The 18136-nt window shown below is 38.9% G+C and overlaps 1 protein-coding gene across 1 annotated transcript in view; it reads right to left on the bottom strand.

The window, feature by feature from the left end:
• The window catches only part of Ticrr (TOPBP1 interacting checkpoint and replication regulator), a 40213-nt gene extending 25509 nt beyond the window's left edge, over positions 1-14704 (bottom strand). Inside the window, exons 1-7 of the mRNA XM_047540519.1 lie at positions 14014-14704; positions 9598-9877; positions 8272-8510; positions 6505-6751; positions 3744-3873; positions 1880-2019; positions 785-973 (exon numbers count right to left, since the gene is read on the bottom strand). Of these exons, the coding sequence (XP_047396475.1) occupies positions 785-973; positions 1880-2019; positions 3744-3873; positions 6505-6751; positions 8272-8510; positions 9598-9877; positions 14014-14676 (1888 nt within the window). The 5' untranslated portion in view covers positions 14677-14704. The remainder of the gene's footprint in view (positions 1-784; positions 974-1879; positions 2020-3743; positions 3874-6504; positions 6752-8271; positions 8511-9597; positions 9878-14013) is intronic.
• Positions 14705-18136: the final 3432 nt, after the last annotated feature.

Raw genomic sequence — 18136 nt, forward strand, 5'->3', positions numbered from 1 at the left:
TAATTACTGCTCAAAGTTTATAAGCTACAGTCATAATCAGCTTCCAGGACTGGCATCATTGCTGTGAGTTAACAATGTACCCTGGGAATAGGAAACACAATAATTTCATCTACTTAATAAAAAAGAAGGGGGGAAAAAAAACAAATAGGAAAATCAAAGTTGCTGGACTAAATTCTTTGGCTCACTTTTCAAAGACCTCAATATCTAGGCATAAGTTATTCATGGATCCTTTCCCTCTCCTTTTATCCACAAATGTAAAACTTCTTTAACCACTGTCATATAGCCAAGACATGGACCTTCTCTGAGACTTTGCTGGTGCTGATCCCCCATCTGGAATGCTCTTCTTTTATCTTTCTGCCTTCTGAACTCTGCGTACCCTTAAAGTCTAGCCTGGGTTCCAGGGGTGCCTTAGGAGCCTCTTTACCCTTTTCCAGCCCTGACCTCCCTTTCTCTACTACTAGTGTAGTCTTTACTTTCCAAATGGGCAAGTATTTTCTGTTTTAGATGCATGGCTCTTTTATATTAACTTCATTAGTTCATTATATATATTATACCTGTTAATATATATTAGCTTATTAGTGCATTAATTTTATCTCTATAGTTAGTTCATAAATCTAAGACTATGATATGATCTTATTACTTACATATTCACCACAATACACTTTTACCCAAAAGTATATACATATTCAATAAATGAAGAGATAGGATTAAAACTTATTTAAAAAATACAAGAGGTTTAACAGAATAAACATAGACACAAAAATGCTGTAGAATGGAGGAATACCTTTAGGTTTAGAACTTCTTAATGTTCTTCCATTGGCTATCTTTTGGACCCCTTTCTCTCCAGTCACATCTGGACTGCCATCTGGATGTAACTTCTGAGCCTTTACATTCAGCCTTGCAACGTTCAGCATCTTCAGGGAACGGCACATGGTATTCATCTTCTGCCTCACGGGAGTGCGGGGGACACCGCCTATCACAGGGACAGCACAGCAGGAAAAGTTAGTTCACTTTCATTTCTGTGGAGTCAGACTTCTGTGAAAGAACACTGAAATGCAGTATCTGCCTTCAGAATGATCTGAATTCAGTAGTTCTTTTATCTCTTTCTACCCATAACATAAGATAGAAAGAGAGCCCTATTTTAGCTGAAGTTCAGGAACTAAACATTTTGATGATTTGACATAAAGCAAATGCCAAACACACTCATTTTGGTGTTATCCAGTGGCCACAGGGTGGTGATGAAACCTTTTTTGCAGTGCTGGGGAAATACTATACCATGGGGCTATATACCCAGCCCTATGGAACCATCTGAAAGACAATTTAGTAATCTGCATCAAAAGACAGTTTTCTTACTCTTTAAAAGTAACTCTTCCCCTCGCCCAAAGGGCAGGGGATTCGAACCACAGCCCTTGCGCATGCTAGGCGAGCACTCTACAAAAGGAGCTATGTCTTCAGCACCAACAGTAACTCTTTCTGTGAACTTCTGCTAAGGAAATTACTCAAAGAACAAATTACATACATGATGTACACTGTAGTATTACTTATAATAATAAAAGCAACAATCTAAACATTAATTTTGTAAATTTTATTAATAACTAAAAAGGCAAAGTAGGTTATACCAGCAAAATAAGAAATTATATTTAAATGTGTCATAACTAAATATGAAGATGGTTTATTATTCATTAGGAAGGAAGGATTATAATATTATTAGATAATGTAAATATTTGCAAATTTGAAATACATGAATTTGTCTTTTATTTAGTTACCATTTGAACCTCATTTCAGGGACTGTCTATCTTTTTAAATGTACATCTTAAAAAAAAAAGACTGGCCTTAAAAAAAAAAACTGCCTTAAGAAACAGCCTTTCAATGTGCTCACGTTTCTTTTTGTTGTCTTCTTGATTAGCTATAGTAGACTCTTCACGAGATTTTCTCTGGTAGTGTTCAGAGAGGCAACGCGTTAATTCACTCTCAGTTTTGGAAAACTCTTCCTTATTAGCTGAGGTAGCCTGTAGTAACCTGTAAAGTCAAGATGCCTAGTATAAAACCAAACTTCCAATTTTTCAAAAAGCCCCCTGCCCCCCAGCACTGGAGATTGAACCCAGGGCTTTACACACATTAGATAAGCACTCTAACACTGAGCTACATTAAACCAACCCTTCTTATTTTGAGACAAATTTTCACTAAGTTGCCCAGGCTGGCCTTGAACTTGAGATCCTCCTGCCTCAGCCTCCTGAGCAACTGGGATTAGAGATCTATGCCACTGTGCCTAGCAGATTGTTGATGAATCAGGGCGCACATCTAATTATAATTATTTCCCTCTGGGCTTCCATAGTTACTTTTTACTCAGTTTCCACACACTGAAGTATAAGATGATGTAATGATTAATATTGCAATCACTTCTGAATAATTCTTTAGCATCGTGAAAAAATAATGGGGTGTGGGTGGCTGTGGATCAGTGGTAGGGCACTTGTTTGGCATGCAAGAGGTCCTGGGCTTGTTCCCAGCACAGCAAAAAAATCTACCAAACCACAAAAAAACAACCAACAACCAATATGGAGTTGATAAGAAAAGGAGATAGTGGGGCTGGAATGATGTTTAGTAATTAAGTGTTTTCCTATGTAAAGATCAGTCACTAATGAAATTATGAAAACAGTACAACATTTAAGTATGTATTTTTGGGTTTTATTATCTTCCGTTACTTGATATCATGTGATTAAAAAGTGGGAGAAAGTTACGGTGACATCTGGTGAACAGATATCACACTTTAGGTATGTGCAGGGCTACCAGTCTTACACGTGCAGTTGGTCTACAAGCAGATGAATTCTTTTTTCCTGTGGGTGTGTCCTCTCATTGGGGAGGGTTTACCTTTCTTTTTTGTTGTTAATTTTTAAAAACAAACCTTTCAATTAGAAAAGTTTAGAATGCAATATAAACTGAATATGTATCTCCCACTAAAATTAAGTAGTTGTTCATACTTTATTTCTTTATTTATTTTTGTGGTACTGGGGATTGAACCCAGTGTCTTTTGCATTGTAAGCAAGTGCTCTACCACTGAGCCACACTCCCAGCCCTATATGTATCTTAAAGATACACATACATAACAAAACTAACACAATTGGTACTTAATATGTTGTCAATTTTACATTATCACACAATATCACCCTCTTTCAACTGTTTGTACTCAACATATTTTTCAGTTTTCCATGTACATATAAATAGTTCTAGTTTATTTTTACTAATCTCTAATATTCTACTATATGACTATATTGTGTTTTACTTAATCATTTTCCTTCTGAGGGTCAATTAGTTCTTTCCACTTTTTCACCATTTCTAACAATGAATATTTAAGCATAGCTCTTGGGTCTGTACAAGAATTTATTACAGATGCATTTAAGTGGAATATCTAGGTAGCAAGAGTATGTAAACTTTGGCTTAAAAAAAATTCCAAGTTATTCTTTTAAAATGGTTGTAAACATTTATACTTCCATCATCTATGAGGCACACTTTTCTTGCTATTTTCAGATTATTAATTTCTGACAATCCAATGAGTACAAAATAGAATCTTTTTGGGTTTTTTTTCTGTACCCATGAAAAAACCCAGGTGTCCTGAGCAGATGGAGTTACAGGTGTGGGCCACCATGCCCACTGACAAATTTCTGTAATTGTAAATTTTTAAAGTCACATGCAGATAACAGAGTTAACTTTAATAATCAATGACCAGAAAAATAAGAAAGTTTTACCAAAATGACTCCATCAAATTTGAACTGGCACCACTGATGTTAGAGAAAGGAAACCATTTTTCTACAACAGCTGGACTCCAGGGAATGGTGCAGTCAAGCTCCTGCTGGGCCCACTCAGGAACAGGCGGAGCTGTAAGAATAAAGGGACAGAGGCAAGACAGGAAAAGAGGAGTCAGAACCAAAGCAAAGAAGCCAATCACTTGCTCTTCCCCTGGAATGACTGTCTCCCTCCAAAGGACAAACAGCGGAATTAGTATTAACATTCTTCATTTTCACCACCAACTCCTACAGTCCTATGTTGTCTATGAACAATACATAAATCCAATTTAGTTTTTTGTTCTTATTACTGGCACCAAATCCCTTCATCTTATTTCAGAACTGTTCCTCTAAATAGAGAAATATGCTACTTTCTTTATTCTTAAAAATGTATACCTTAAAAGTGGCTTTGGTCAAAAATAAAAAACAGTAATATAAAAGCAGCATAAAACTGCAGAAGTAACAAATATGCTGCATCTAGTAGGTAAGTTAAAATAGTAAGCTGTGGCACTGCCTTGTGGGAATGTAAGGATAGGTTCTCTGAGGGAGCCATCAGGGCAGACTAGCTGAAACTAACAGACACATCAGTAAACTCAGTAATTCTGGGAGGCCCTTAAGACCCCAAAAGAAATACTGTATGTTCAGGAAGTCTCTTTTTTATTTATTTTGTGTATATGTGTGTGTAGTACTGGAGATTGGACCAAGGGGCACTGTACCAATGAGTCCAGCCCTTTTAATTTTTTGTTTTGAGTCAGGCTGGCCTTAAACTTATGATCCTCCTGCCACAGCCTCCTGAGCCACTGGGGTTACAGGTCTCGGGGAAAAAACCAAAAATTTTAAAATGTATTCAGACTCATACTGAGAATATCAAGTGCTAGCCTCTGCTTCAGTGAAAGAATAAAGAGATGAATAAATCACAATGCCAATTTTGAAAGGAGTTCCCAGTGTCAAAAGGGTACATTTACTCTTGAGTCATGTCATAAAGACGGGTGGAAAAGGAAGGTCTCCAGGAGAATATGATGCTTGGGCTAGATCCTGAGGCATGAGTAGGACCTCACTGGGACAGAGTGTGGTGGGGAGACTGGACAGTAAGTCAGCATGCTGATTTATACCCTCAAAGAAACTGGGTCAGGCTAAAGCATGAAGTACCAGTAAATACTCTAATTCTTTTTACTGCATTCCAAAAGAATTTTCTGACCTGCTTCTAAGGCTTTATCAATAATTAAAGTGCAGTCTATTCTAAAACAATATAAATCTTCTAAAATACAAATAGCCTATACATGATCCGCATAAGGTAATGCCATCAAGAGAAAATATTACATAATTTTGGTTGATATGTGATTATACCTGATGTGTTAATACTAGGTGCAGCAGCTGAATTGAAGTGGACCAACATAACTAAATACAACTAGCCAGGGGAACACAGCAACACACCAAGTTCTTTGAACCTACACCCTTCTTCTAGCCTATCTGGTCACAGCTCTTTCTTAAAGTCATCACAGTTCTCTATTTTTAACATTTGCCCTTGCCTCCACAGTACCACAGACTCATCCCTGGCCCTTCCATAACATCATCTTCACCTTTCTTTTTAAAGGATAAAGTACACATATAATGGCGTTTACTTATTATAAATTCAATGTGTCTTTTTATTTAAATTAGAATTTTAGGATTGCTGTTGCTTTTCATTACTACCCAAGAGTTTGAGAAGTCTATCCTAATCCTAGCTTTCTTAAAACTATTGTTTTTAGAATAAGATTTTGTAAAAAAAATTTTAAATAAACTATAGAAACTTCACATTACATCAGAGCCATTAATGCCTGAATTGCATTTGCTATGTCACATACAAAAATTCAGAGGACAGTAAAGGTCTATGAGAAAAGGATTGAGAGCCAGGAGTAGTGATCCATGCCTATAATCCCAGTGACTTGGGAGGCTGAGGCAGGAGAATCTCAAGTTCAAAGGTAGCTCAGAAACTTAGCAAGGCCTTAAGTAACTAAGCAAGAACCTCTCTCGAAATTAAAAATAAAAAGAGCTGGGGATGTGGCTCAGTGGTTAAGAACCCTTGGGTTCAGTCCTAGTATCAAAAAAAAAAGAAAGAAAATGACTGAAGCTGTAGCTCAGTGATAGAGCGCTTGCCTAGCATGCACGAGGCCCTAGGTTCCACTCTTAGTTGTGTCCCCATTACCCCACACACACAAAAAAAGGGTGTTAAGGTCTACGGAGACAAATATAGACACAAATATCTCCAATCAGTACATTTGCTCCAACAATCCTTGGGCTCCTACAGTCCGTGGACCCTTTTGCCTTTTCTCTGTGCCTCTATTATCCTCCCTTCTCTCCTTAACCTGACTGATTCCATGGACAATTACTATAATCCCTTTCTGTTCACACTTTAGAATCCATTGCCCCTCTGTAGCTTTACTACCCTCATTTGGCAAAATCCTGAACCTGGTCAACATAGTTCTGTCTACGCTATAACCACCCCCAGTAGGTGACTGTGTTTGAAGACAAGCAAAGCTGTGGAATCTCATATTCATGACCAGCTAAGGCAACGTTACTCATTTCCTACCTTCACCCTCACACCCGTAACTTCCTACTCCTCCCCTCTGCTCAACAGTCAACACTCTCTTAAACCTTGATTTTCAGCTGAGGACTCTGCTTCCTAGTCCACTGAAAGAACTGGTGGATTCAGAAGACAAACACACTCACCACCAAGTCCACTCACCTCCCAGCATGCCAGAAGAAGCAGCATCTTCAAATGAATTATGAATCTGATTCAATACATCATTCATAACCTCTGAGAAAAGGGAAGCAGTATCCTGGAGGCCTCCAGTCACAGGTGTTTGGAGAAAACACCTTTGAAATTCAGCCTCCTTGGTGCTGAACACAGTGAGAATTGTAGCATTGGCAGACAGAGGGGAAATAACTCCAGTGATGGGGGGCCAACCTTCACCAGGGTCCACATTGGCAACCTGCAAAATATTTCTGGTTAGTTGAGAATATTATTATCAATATGCATAAGGAATTTAACTTAGTAAAAGTCAGAGTAATCATTGGTCATAGAGGCAGAAGAGAAATTATTAATCATGTAGTCTTTTTTAAAAACATTATTTTTAGTTGCAGATGGACACAATACCTTTATTTTATTTATTTATTTTTATGTGGTGCTGAGGATTGAACCCAGTGCCTCACATGTGCTAGGCGAATGCTCTACCGCTGAAGCTACAATCCCAGACCCATAATCACATAGTCTTAAAGTTTCAATTTACAAATAAACCTAGCCTTGCCAGGAACATTTACTTAAGCATTTATCATGTATTCACTGAATCCTTAAAACTGCTCTGAGGGAAAAACTATTATTATCCCCATTTAATTTTATTTTATTTTTTGGTACTGGGGATTGAACCCAGGAATGCTTAACCAAGCCACATTCCCAGCCCTTTTTAATATGTTATTTAGAGACAGGATCTCGCCAAGTTGCTTAGGGCCTCGCTAAGTTGCTGAGGCTGACTTTGAACTTGAGACCCTCCTGCCTCAGTCTCTCAAGCTCCTGGGATTTTAGTCATGAGCCCCTATGCCTGGCTCCCATCTTATTTTATTGTCCTCATAAAGAGGAGGGATTGAGGTTGAGGCAGAAGAGACCTCAAGGTCCCCTCTTAGTATGGGGGAAAGTCAGGCACATCAAACTTCAAAGCCCCACACTTAACCCTGGGGTGATGTCCAGAACATGCAGTGGACATACAGTGGACAGCAGAGCTAATCCAGGCCACCTGATTCCTCAACCCAAAGCTCACAACTCAGAACAGCACTCATTCAGTGACTACCTCGTTCTTCTCCAGGATATTCTAAATTGATCAAGTACCTGCCCCAACACTAGTTTACTCAAAACTATTACTTTTAGAATAAGATTTGTAAGATTTTTTTTAAGCAAAAGAAACCTCACATCACACTATAGTATCAACATGACTTCTGGGATTATGAGGCAAAGAGAAATGTAGGGGATTTGCTGGTAGTTTAAAAATAGCCATCATTTTTAAATCAAATCTGTGTATACACTTACGTTCCTTTTTAAAAGACATTTCTAAGTTTGTGTAACTGTTGTGATATGATTACATCTAATGTTAGTGTAGCAGCTTTTTCTTAGACATTCATATATAAAAGTGATAAAAACATAGCAGAACATTTAAAAACTAACAAGAAATCACCCATCACTTCATATTCTAATTCAACCATTCTATTTGGCCAATGATCTTTTATTCCTCTGTGAATTTGAGGTACTTAACTGGATTCAAGGTACATGCAATTTTATGAATGGTTCACTAATGAGCATTGTTGTCATGATGCTACAGTACACACAATATTATTTGCAAAAACATAACCAGTTTTACTGAGACCGTGTTATAGAGAGAGATCATTGACATTTTATAAACATACTTATCACACATTACTGTATTATTAAACAAGATTCACTTAGCAAATGGAGGACACTTACCAGATGCAACTCCTCAGCAGTCAGCCTGCTTACCAGCTGCTGAAATAACTGCCTTTGAGTTGACATGTTCTCTTCTGGACCTTGTAGCATCCAGCTATCAGTGCCCAGAGTGCCATTCATTGGGAGAGACCATTGAGCCACTGAGCCTTGTAGAAAAATTCGGACTGGTTTCTGAAAATGTTTCTGATTCATAGCCAAGGGCTCTAGGGTAACTGTCCATGTTTCTTGCATCTCTTTGCCTATTAAAAATAAAGAATATTAAAATCTAAGGTAAGAAATAGTTACTAAAAAGAAATTTAATACTACAAAAAAAATTAGATATCCAGTTAAGGGACTAGTATTGTCACTTAGTTCACATTTTAACCTTATTTTATTGTCAACAGATCATCACAACCAAGTTACTTTAGCTCTTTATAGGAAAAGTCATATAAAAATGGAACAATAAGGATGAGACATGATGTCAGAACTTCTCATTAAGGCTTAGAAATATGCATTCAAGTAATACTACTTACAAGAAAGACACTTTTTTAAATCCATAAAATACAGTGCATCATATTTTATGAGGTTAAATTTCTAAAGACTGAATGATAAAGTTACTTAAACAAAAGTACTCTTGGAAATTCCTTAAATTGCACATAACATATAACATGGTTTAATGTATACATCTCCATGCAATACTATTTCTGTGGGGATATATAATATGTTGAGAACTGAGACTCATCATATAGCAAATCATATGGTGAAACAAATGTATTAAGATTCCAACATGCTGGCTTTTCTTGGTAGCAAGCATAATGTTAGGGTTCTATAGGCTAATTTAATTTTTCTCTTGGTCAATCATTGTCTCTTTATAGTTTTCATCAATCTCTTTTATGAGGCAATGAAATCTTAACACCCATGTGCTTGGACACCTGAACAATATTATTTTTCTTTGGGAATAACTGGGAAACTTTAAAATCATTCATTTGTTTTTTTTATAAATGAGCCACAGTTGTATTATACTAGAATTCGATCCTTTCCAATGGTGTCTTTGATTTTGCTTATACATTTTTAGTTTCTTTTAAATTTTTTTTAGATGTTGATAGACCTTTATTTTATTCATTTATTTATATGTGGTGCTGAGAATTGAACCTAGTGCCTCACACATGCTAGGCAAGTGCTCTACCACTGAGCCACAACCCCAGTCCTGCTTATACATTTTTAAATTCCTTCAATTATAAGCACTGAGTGTCCAGGCTGTGACAAAATGAATGTAACTAAGATCAAAAACAAAACAAAAAAACCCACACACCAACAAAAAACCACTCCAAAATATTATTTGCTTACCTTTAATGGGGAGAAATAACGTTCCTTCTGTCCGTGGAAATGAGGCCTCGTACTTAGGAGAATTATAAAGCAAACGATTTAAAGTGGCATCAGTTGGCAGAGTTGAAATCCATGGGGTGAGGTGAGGTTCACTTGATATCTTTCTTTCACCACTGGTCATTGTTTGCTGGGATTTAGTAAAACCCCAGCTGAAAGTTTCAGATGGCAAGATGGTGCCTCCTCCATGGTGGAGCAGTTCACAAACTGTCCAGTACCCAACATGGTCTGGGGATTCCCACAACTAAAATAAAAATGACAAAGAAGCTCAGATTAGTGTAAATTAGGCACTCGGAAATAAAGCTAAAATCAAGAGTAAATAAAGTGGATACCAACATTAAAGGATCAAATTATATCATTAATATACTTAATGAAGCTAAAATTCAAATTAAATAAAATTGATGCCAACATTAAAGGAGCAAATTATATCATTAATATATTTGTTGAACCAATCACAAATATTGGCCAACATCCTTTACAGCCCAAGAACATAATTACTACATAATACACTTTAAGGAAAGCATTCATTTAGTGAAATAGACCTTATATTTTCTATCAAGGTACAGAAGTGATGCAAATCACTGTGTATAAATCATAAGTATAATATTACAGTCAGGAAGAATACAAAACCATATGCTAATAAAAATAATTCTATCCTATACAACATAACCCAGTGATGACCAGGTGCCAGGGGAGGAAACAGGAGCACCTCACCTAGATGGCAACCATAACTCTGCCTTGCCCACCCACAGGTCTATACCAGGACTAAACAAGTCCTCTTGGGTCCATCTTCACTGCCTTAACTGAAGCCCTCAACATCTCTTGCTAAACTCTTACTATAACCCATAAAGGTTGTACCTTGTCTCTAACCTTCCTTTGGTTGCTCTAAATTTTCTTCCAAATCACTTGTCTCTAAAAGTTTTAAGGGCTTTCCACAGCTTCTAGGAGAAAGTAACTCTTTAGCATAACCATACAGTTCTTCACAACCAAATCCTAATGACTTTTCCAGAACACATTATCTTCTGTTTCCCTCACCCATCCCTATCTTCTAGGCACGCTGAATCATTTCCTATTGCCTAAACGTGCCATTTCATAATGCTTCCCTGTTTTTGCTGATCTTATTTCCTGTGCTTCCCTTTCCTTCTTCATCAATTGAATGATTATTATATTTCTGTATCTAAATCAAATCCTACTTTCTCTGGGAAAGCCCTATCTCAAAGCCCTGTCTCACTCTTTCACATGTAGTTGACTCTTCGATGCTCTTTCAACAAACTTATTGTGCAACTTCTATGTAATAGGAAATAAGACACTTCCTGTCTTCTAGGATCTTGAATTTGGGGAAGGGAGAGTAAGAGTAATGATAGGAAATACATAACAGAACCACAATATAACATGACAATACTATGAAAATATGAAGGGACATCCACTTTAGAATATGATCATCATACTGGTTAATAATTATGAACTATAAATTGCTATACAAATGTGAGGAATATGAACTAAAAGGGTCTTCAAGGTCATCTAGGTGATTCCCCCAACTTTTCATTATATTCAATGTCAAAGAGAGGCTGGAAATTGCCTACAGATATAGCAAAACAATGATAGACCACTCCAAAAATCCAAGACTGTCTCAAAAGAACTTTTAAAATTGATTCTTCAATGGATCAAACGAATAGTTCATGATTAGCATAAAAAAAAAAGTACAATAGGAAATACCACATGTACAAAAGATAAGCACTGTACTATGAAACTTGTTTCAGTTATGCATACCAATCTGGAAAATGCTATAACAAATTAATCAATTAGTTAGTATTTACTGTTACCACCCATGTGGTCCAATGGTATGGAGACAACCATAAGCTAAATCAGGGGCCAAAGATCCTGATTTTTTTTTCTGCCAAAGGGATAGAAAAACTTTGTTGAAATTGATTCAGCCAGATGACTAGTCACAAAAAAAAACTGCTTCCTATCAAATGAAAAGGAAAACAATATAAGTTGAAAAGAACATTAATTTTTTATTAGAAAATAATTATGCACATGATTAAAAAAGTATAGAGTATGGGTTATATTTTTCATTTTTATGCACATTATATTTTATATATATGACAGATATGTCCTAGTGGTAATGTCAAGTTTGGGGACTTGCAACTGTCCACTACTCTATAAGCTTCAAGAAAGTAGGAACCATATCTGTTTAATTCCCTAATGGTAAAAGAGCCCCCACATACCTAGCGGGTATGTAAGAATGTGTTGAGTAAACCAGAGGCACAGTTGAAAATGTGTCAAAGGTCTCCCATCCTCCACTCCATCCCATATTTGCAAAAGTTTTGTGTGCTTGAATCTTTTCACTCCCTATCTGAGTCCAAGTTCTTTTTCTCCTGGTTTCTCTTCCCAGACTGTAAGCTCCCCAAATTGAAAGCCTGCTTAAATCTCTCCTTGCCTCCACAATGTGGCTGGTTAGAAGTTTTTGAATAGGAAAACAAAAGATCTTCAGCAGAAAAAAAAAAAAAAAAAATTTAGAAAAGCTTAAGATTATCTGATGGGCATTCCTCTAAAAAAGAGGAACAAGTTAGCAAATGTGAAAAAGGAAAGACCCATTCCAACTGACAGTGGTATGTCACACCTGGATGAAAATCTTTCAGAAAACTCAATCAACCTCTTATTTTAATGCTATTCCAAAAAAGAGAACTGGATCTGGTAAGATATATTTCTATCAGTATTTGGTATAATACAATTACAGAATAAACTCTTTGATATTTGGTATCAATCATTCCAAATTAAGCACTTAAGTATCATATACTATGTCTAATGCTTGATTTACAGTCTTAACAATTTTAATTTCTAGGCTTCCATTTTCCCCATCAAATATTTACCATCCTCTTAAACACTTTTTGCCCATTTCTTTTTGGACAAACTGCTGCTGCCTTATTTTGTATTTGCCACACCTTTTGGGGGCTTCATATGTGCAAGTACATTAGAAATTTTAACACATTGGATCATTGTTTTTAAAGTACCTGATTTTCTATCTGTAATCTTGCAATTAAACCCACTCCTAGTTTTGTGGCATTTATTTCCAGTAAGTGGAATCACAGCTTTCACCTGGTTACATTACCTTCCAAAGCCTTCTTGCTGATTAGAATACAATCCACACTGAAGAACTGGGCCCTATAGACTGTCTTCTTTATAACTTCTACTGCTCTATCCATTGCTTATTAGCTCTGCACTCCTAACCTTTTTGTTTCTGAAACAAAGTTCATTCCTAGCTCCTCTCTATGCCTTCCCAGTCCTTATATTACTCCTCTTTCACCATTCAAGTCTGCTCGAAAAGGCCTTCCCTGTCTATCCCTATTATACAATTCCTACTTACCTCCACCTCCCTACCCTATTCCCATCTCCTCACTCAGATTTTTTTCCCCCAGAGCATGATTTTTGAAATCCTATCACTTGCTTGCTCATCTGTTTAATCTATTAGCCTTTTCTGTTTAACACATCTTCTGCTGTAGAAGGTAAATTCTACTTCAGGTGCCATAGCCCTAGCACCTAAAACAGGGTAGTATGTACTCAATGCAGTGACTTATCAATGAGTATTTGTTGACTAAATGACATGACATGTAGAAAGCAAAAATATACACTTATCATAATGCTTAACAGGAGCAAGGAGTTTCTCGGCCTTAACAAAATTCCAAATTAGCCATTTAGAATTTTAAGTTTGTAACAATTTATTCATTTAGTAAGTAATCTTTACTGAACACCCACAATATTCAATACACGTCCGTGTTGGACTCCAAGATGTGAAAGATTCGGTGCCACCCTTTGAGGTACTTTTAGACTAGAAGGAAGATGACAGGATAGACAACTGGAACATAATGGAGAAAGGGGGTCAGGCGCACACATAAATAATAAAAAATAAAATTAAAAGGCTTAGAAATTCAGAAGCCGAATCGCCTCATCGTCATTTGGACAAGGTCCTAAAGATTGAATAAGTGAGGTTTAGGCTGGCTTAGAAGGGTGAGGACAGGAGGCCTAGGCAGACTAAATGTCACAAGATAAGACAAAACGAACAGTTAAGACCTGCTTATTAGCTAGACCAGGCTTCCACATGCTGGAATATATGTCATGGTAGGAGAATAAACTCAGGAAAGGTAGACAGGGCCCAAACTGCAGAAGAGCTTACACACTTTTACTTAGTAGGTACTGAGGACTTACCCATTTTGTTGTGAAAACTGTCCCTATTTATTTGTGACAACAAAACTTTTCTTCTGACAGGATATAGGGTTGTGTTCGTTTCATTTTGGGTCTGTGGCTGCTCGGCAGACGCTGCCAAATTCTAGTTAGCAAGGAGAGCAGCATGTGCTAAATCGGAGACTACTGTCACCTTACCTTAGACCATTCGGTAGTATCCACCCAGTACAAGGTGATTTTTCGGGTGATCATGACCTCCTGGACTCTCCTGGGCAACAACCTCTCCATCACTTGCTTGGGAGTGGGCGGCACGCGCTGGGCCTGGGCCTCGCACCCAGACACGAACTGCAGCAGCTCCCTCTGAGAGTGCGGACAGGGGGCCAAGAGGAAGACAGCGTTTACAAAGCCCCCAAGAGCGGCCTCTGCCTCCTTAGCCTCACTCTCCGCGTCCAGCAGTCTCCTCCCGCTGCTCCGCAGGATCGGTTTCGTGGGCGATGTGATCTCGGGTCGGTCCCACTGGTAGTCAAGCAGCGTCTCCATCAGGGCGCTGTGAGTGTGAGCTGCCCTGGAAGCTGGGCCGGGCAGGTGGGCACCGTGGACGCGATCCCCGAGTCGGGCCTCCAGCTCTTCCTCAAAGTCCTCCCAGGAGCGGGTTCCCAGCTCGCGGAAGTCAGACCCGCGCGAGGGCCGGCTTCGCGCCCCCTGCGAGTCAAAGAACTTGAAGGCCCAGTGAACTCCGGCCAGGCCGAATCGGCAACTCAGGTAGGTGAGAAGGCGCAGGGCGACCCGCCGCACCGGGCTGTGGCGAGCGGCACCGCCCGCGGTGTCCAGCAGCAGCATCACTTTGTGACAGCAGGCCATGTCGGCCCCGCTACCGACCCCGAACTCCGGCTTGGCCCGCGCGGCCCTTCTCTAGGCCCTAGCTTCAGAGAACCAGCGCCATTCAGTGCTTCCCTTAGAAGTCCTGGTCTAAAGACTCCCGCGCTCTCCGAGCGCTGCTGCTATTGGCGGAGCTAATTCCCAAAGTCAACCCTTATTGGCTGATTGACTTACGCAAACTACGTGAGCACTCCCATTTTTGACGCTGATTGGAAGAGCGGAGGCGAAAGCCTTGGCTTGATTGGTAGAGGGCGTGACTATGGGCGGGCACCGGGTTCCGGGAGAAACTGCACTTTCATTGGCCTGAACCTTCGTTTTAAAATTTAAAGAGGTGGTGCCTCGGAGGCGTGTCAAGGAATTTGGAACTGGAGGCTCTAGTTTGAGCGATCCTGCGCACACTAGGGTGCGGACTGCCTGGAGGCCCAGTAGGTACAGGGGCTATTTACCAAGACCTTGAAAATTTGGTGCTTGAGGGAATTTGGGATTGTTTAAATCAAGCCGGTTTTACACCCACAGTGGTTTAAAAGGTGACGAAGTCTTTACTTTTCTGTAAATTTTAAAGAATTATTTTAAATTAGTCGGGAGCGGTGGCCCAGTCCTGTAATCCCAGCGGTTTGATAGGCTGAGATAAGAGGATAGTGAGTTCAAAGTCAGCCTCATCAATTTAGCAAGATGCTGTCTCTAAATAAAATATTTAAAAGGCTGGAGGGCTGGGGAGATAGCTCAGTCGGTAGAGTGCTTGCCTCTCAAGCACAAGGCCCTGAGTTCCATCCCCAGCACCGCAAAAAAAAAAAAAAAAAAAAAAAAAAAAAGGCTGGGAATGCGGCTTAGTGGTTAAGCGGCCCTTGGGTTCAATCCCTAGTACCAAATTATCCATATAGATAGATTCATATATATTGATATATATATATATATATATATATATATATATATATATATATGAACATGTGCCTCTAGATCAATGAAATATGGTATTTGTGAAGAAGAGGGGTAAAAAGTAAGGGTGGGTAGTTTGTGTTTAAGAAGATTGACCCAATCTTTCACCTGGTTGAATCCTGCCTGTTTCATTCTGTTCCTGCCTGGTTTCTGCAACTTCCTTTATATTCTGCTTTTCCAAGCAATATCCTCAACAGTTACTACATTTTACTTTTTATGTAAGTTTTCTAGGGCTGCCTGCCATAACAAGGAACCAGAAGCAAATTTATTCTCCCAAGTCTGAAGGCTAGAAATCTAAAAATAAGGTATTGACATGCTCGTGCCCCTCCCCTCTCTCATTTCTCTTTAGTTTCCTCTCTCCATCTTTGTCTAATGATTCTACAGGAGAATCTGGTATTTGCTATCTATCCTTGGCATTCTTTTGGTGTTTTCCCATTGCGTTCTGCATGTCTGTCTCTTATCAAAATGTCTCCTTTTGATAAGGACACTAACGTTATTGGGTTAGGGTCCAACTTAATGACTACATCCATTTTAACTTGATTACCTCCATAGGACCCTATTTCCAAATAAAATCACATCTTTTTGGACAGAATTCAACCCATAAAACTTTTCATCAGTCATCCTCTATCCTCATGGAATTCAGAGTCTGTTGGTGGGGCGGGGCCCAGACATTAGACAAATCCTAATACAGATGAATATAATGATAATATGTGAAAAAAAATTGAGGGGAAAGTGAAGCATGTGATAAAAATTACACTGGCTCTGGACATGGTAGCACACACCTGTAATCTGAGTGTCCTGATCAGCCCTGGAGACCTCCTGAACTGGCAGTTTGGTTATTATATTGAGGATAGGATGACAATGGAAGGTTTTAAGGAAGGAATCCTGATATGGTTTTTGAGAAGAGCACTCTGGCTACTAGGTAGAAATTGAACATAGAATGGAAAAAATATAAGTGATGAGACCCACAAAGAGATTCTGCAGAGCATTTGGGAGGTTGTTTTCCAAAGTCATGGGCTTACACATCAGAGAGTGTCCAAAGCAATTTACTGGATGTAGAAAGAAAATAGTAAGACTTCTATTTCTCTCCTTTTTTTTTTTTTTTTTTTTTTGTTTAATGTCTCACTCATTCATTGGATATCATTGTTCTGTGACAAATTGCATTTTTCTTTTACCTAAGTGGATTTGGGGATTATTTGATTGGGTTTTAACTAAAATAACTTTCAAAAAGTGAACAAGTGACCTTATAAGATTTTTGATAAGGAACTACATGTTAGTTGGGTGCAGGGGCACATGCCTGTAATCCCATTGGCTCTGGAGGCTGAGGCAGGAGGATTAGGAGTTCAAAGCCAGTCTCAGAAAAGCTGGGCATTAAGTAACTGAGACCCCGTCTCTACATAAAATGCAAAACAGGACTGGGGATGTTCTCATTGGCCTAGTGCCTCTTAGTTCAATTCCTGGTACCCACCCCCCAAAAAAGAAACTACTCATTATTAATAATATGATCACGAGGAAATCACATGAAAATGACAGATTTGGCACTCTTCCTAGTATGAGATCTTTGTCAGTCACATTTTTTTCTTTTTTCAAATTTTTTGTTATCAGCCACATTTTGCGATTTTAAAAGACAGACTAATTTTGGGGCCTGGTGGTGCACACCTGTAATCCGAGGGACTCTGGAGGCTGAGGCAAAAGGATTGCAAGCTCAAGGTCAGCCTCAGCAACTTAGTGAGACCCTGTCTCAAAATAAAAAACGAAAATGACTGGGGATGTAGCTCAGTAGTAGAGTACCCCTGGTTTCAATCCCCAGTGTATGTAATGTGTGTGTGTGTGTGTGTGTGTGTGTATGTAATAAAATATAATTTTTTCTCACAGTTTCAGTGGTTTCAGTCTATGGTCCACTGACCATTGCTGCTCTTGGACCCGAGATGAGGCAGAACATCATGGTGAAAGGACAGAGGAAAGCTACTCAGCTCATGGCAGCCAGGAGCCAGAGAGAGAAAGACTTTAGGGGATGTTCTAGATCCAAACCATAATGCTACTGGTCCACACTGTTTATGATGATGGCTTTGGACAGGGTGCAAATGATGGAGCTGATGAATCATGACTGTATTTTGGGTGCATTTTGAGTGTAGAGCTGACAGAACTTGCAAACAGATTATAGGGTACGATGGTAACTTCTTGGGAGCAGCAAATGAATTATAGGTTTGTTTGAACCGTCTCAAGACAGAGGTGATGCCCTTTTGAGAACTGTTGGTGGTATCTAGCTGATTTTGAGACAGCACGTTCGCTGCTCAAAGAGAGTTCTGTGTCTCACAGAATTTATTGGTTCAGATAGCCTTAGGGTCAAACACCAGCTGCTCTGGAGTGGAAGAGACATGGGTATGCTCAATAGCCTCGAGATACCAACTGCCCAGAGGAGGAAGAAATACCTGGCAATCCGATAAACCCAATCGGGCTGTTTTCCTCACAACCTCACTTTTGTTTATCTTGAAGAAGCTTTCTC

The sequence above is a fragment of the Sciurus carolinensis genome, chromosome 2, assembly GCF_902686445.1.
Source record: "Sciurus carolinensis chromosome 2, mSciCar1.2, whole genome shotgun sequence".
NCBI lineage: Eukaryota > Metazoa > Chordata > Mammalia > Rodentia > Sciuridae > Sciurus > Sciurus carolinensis.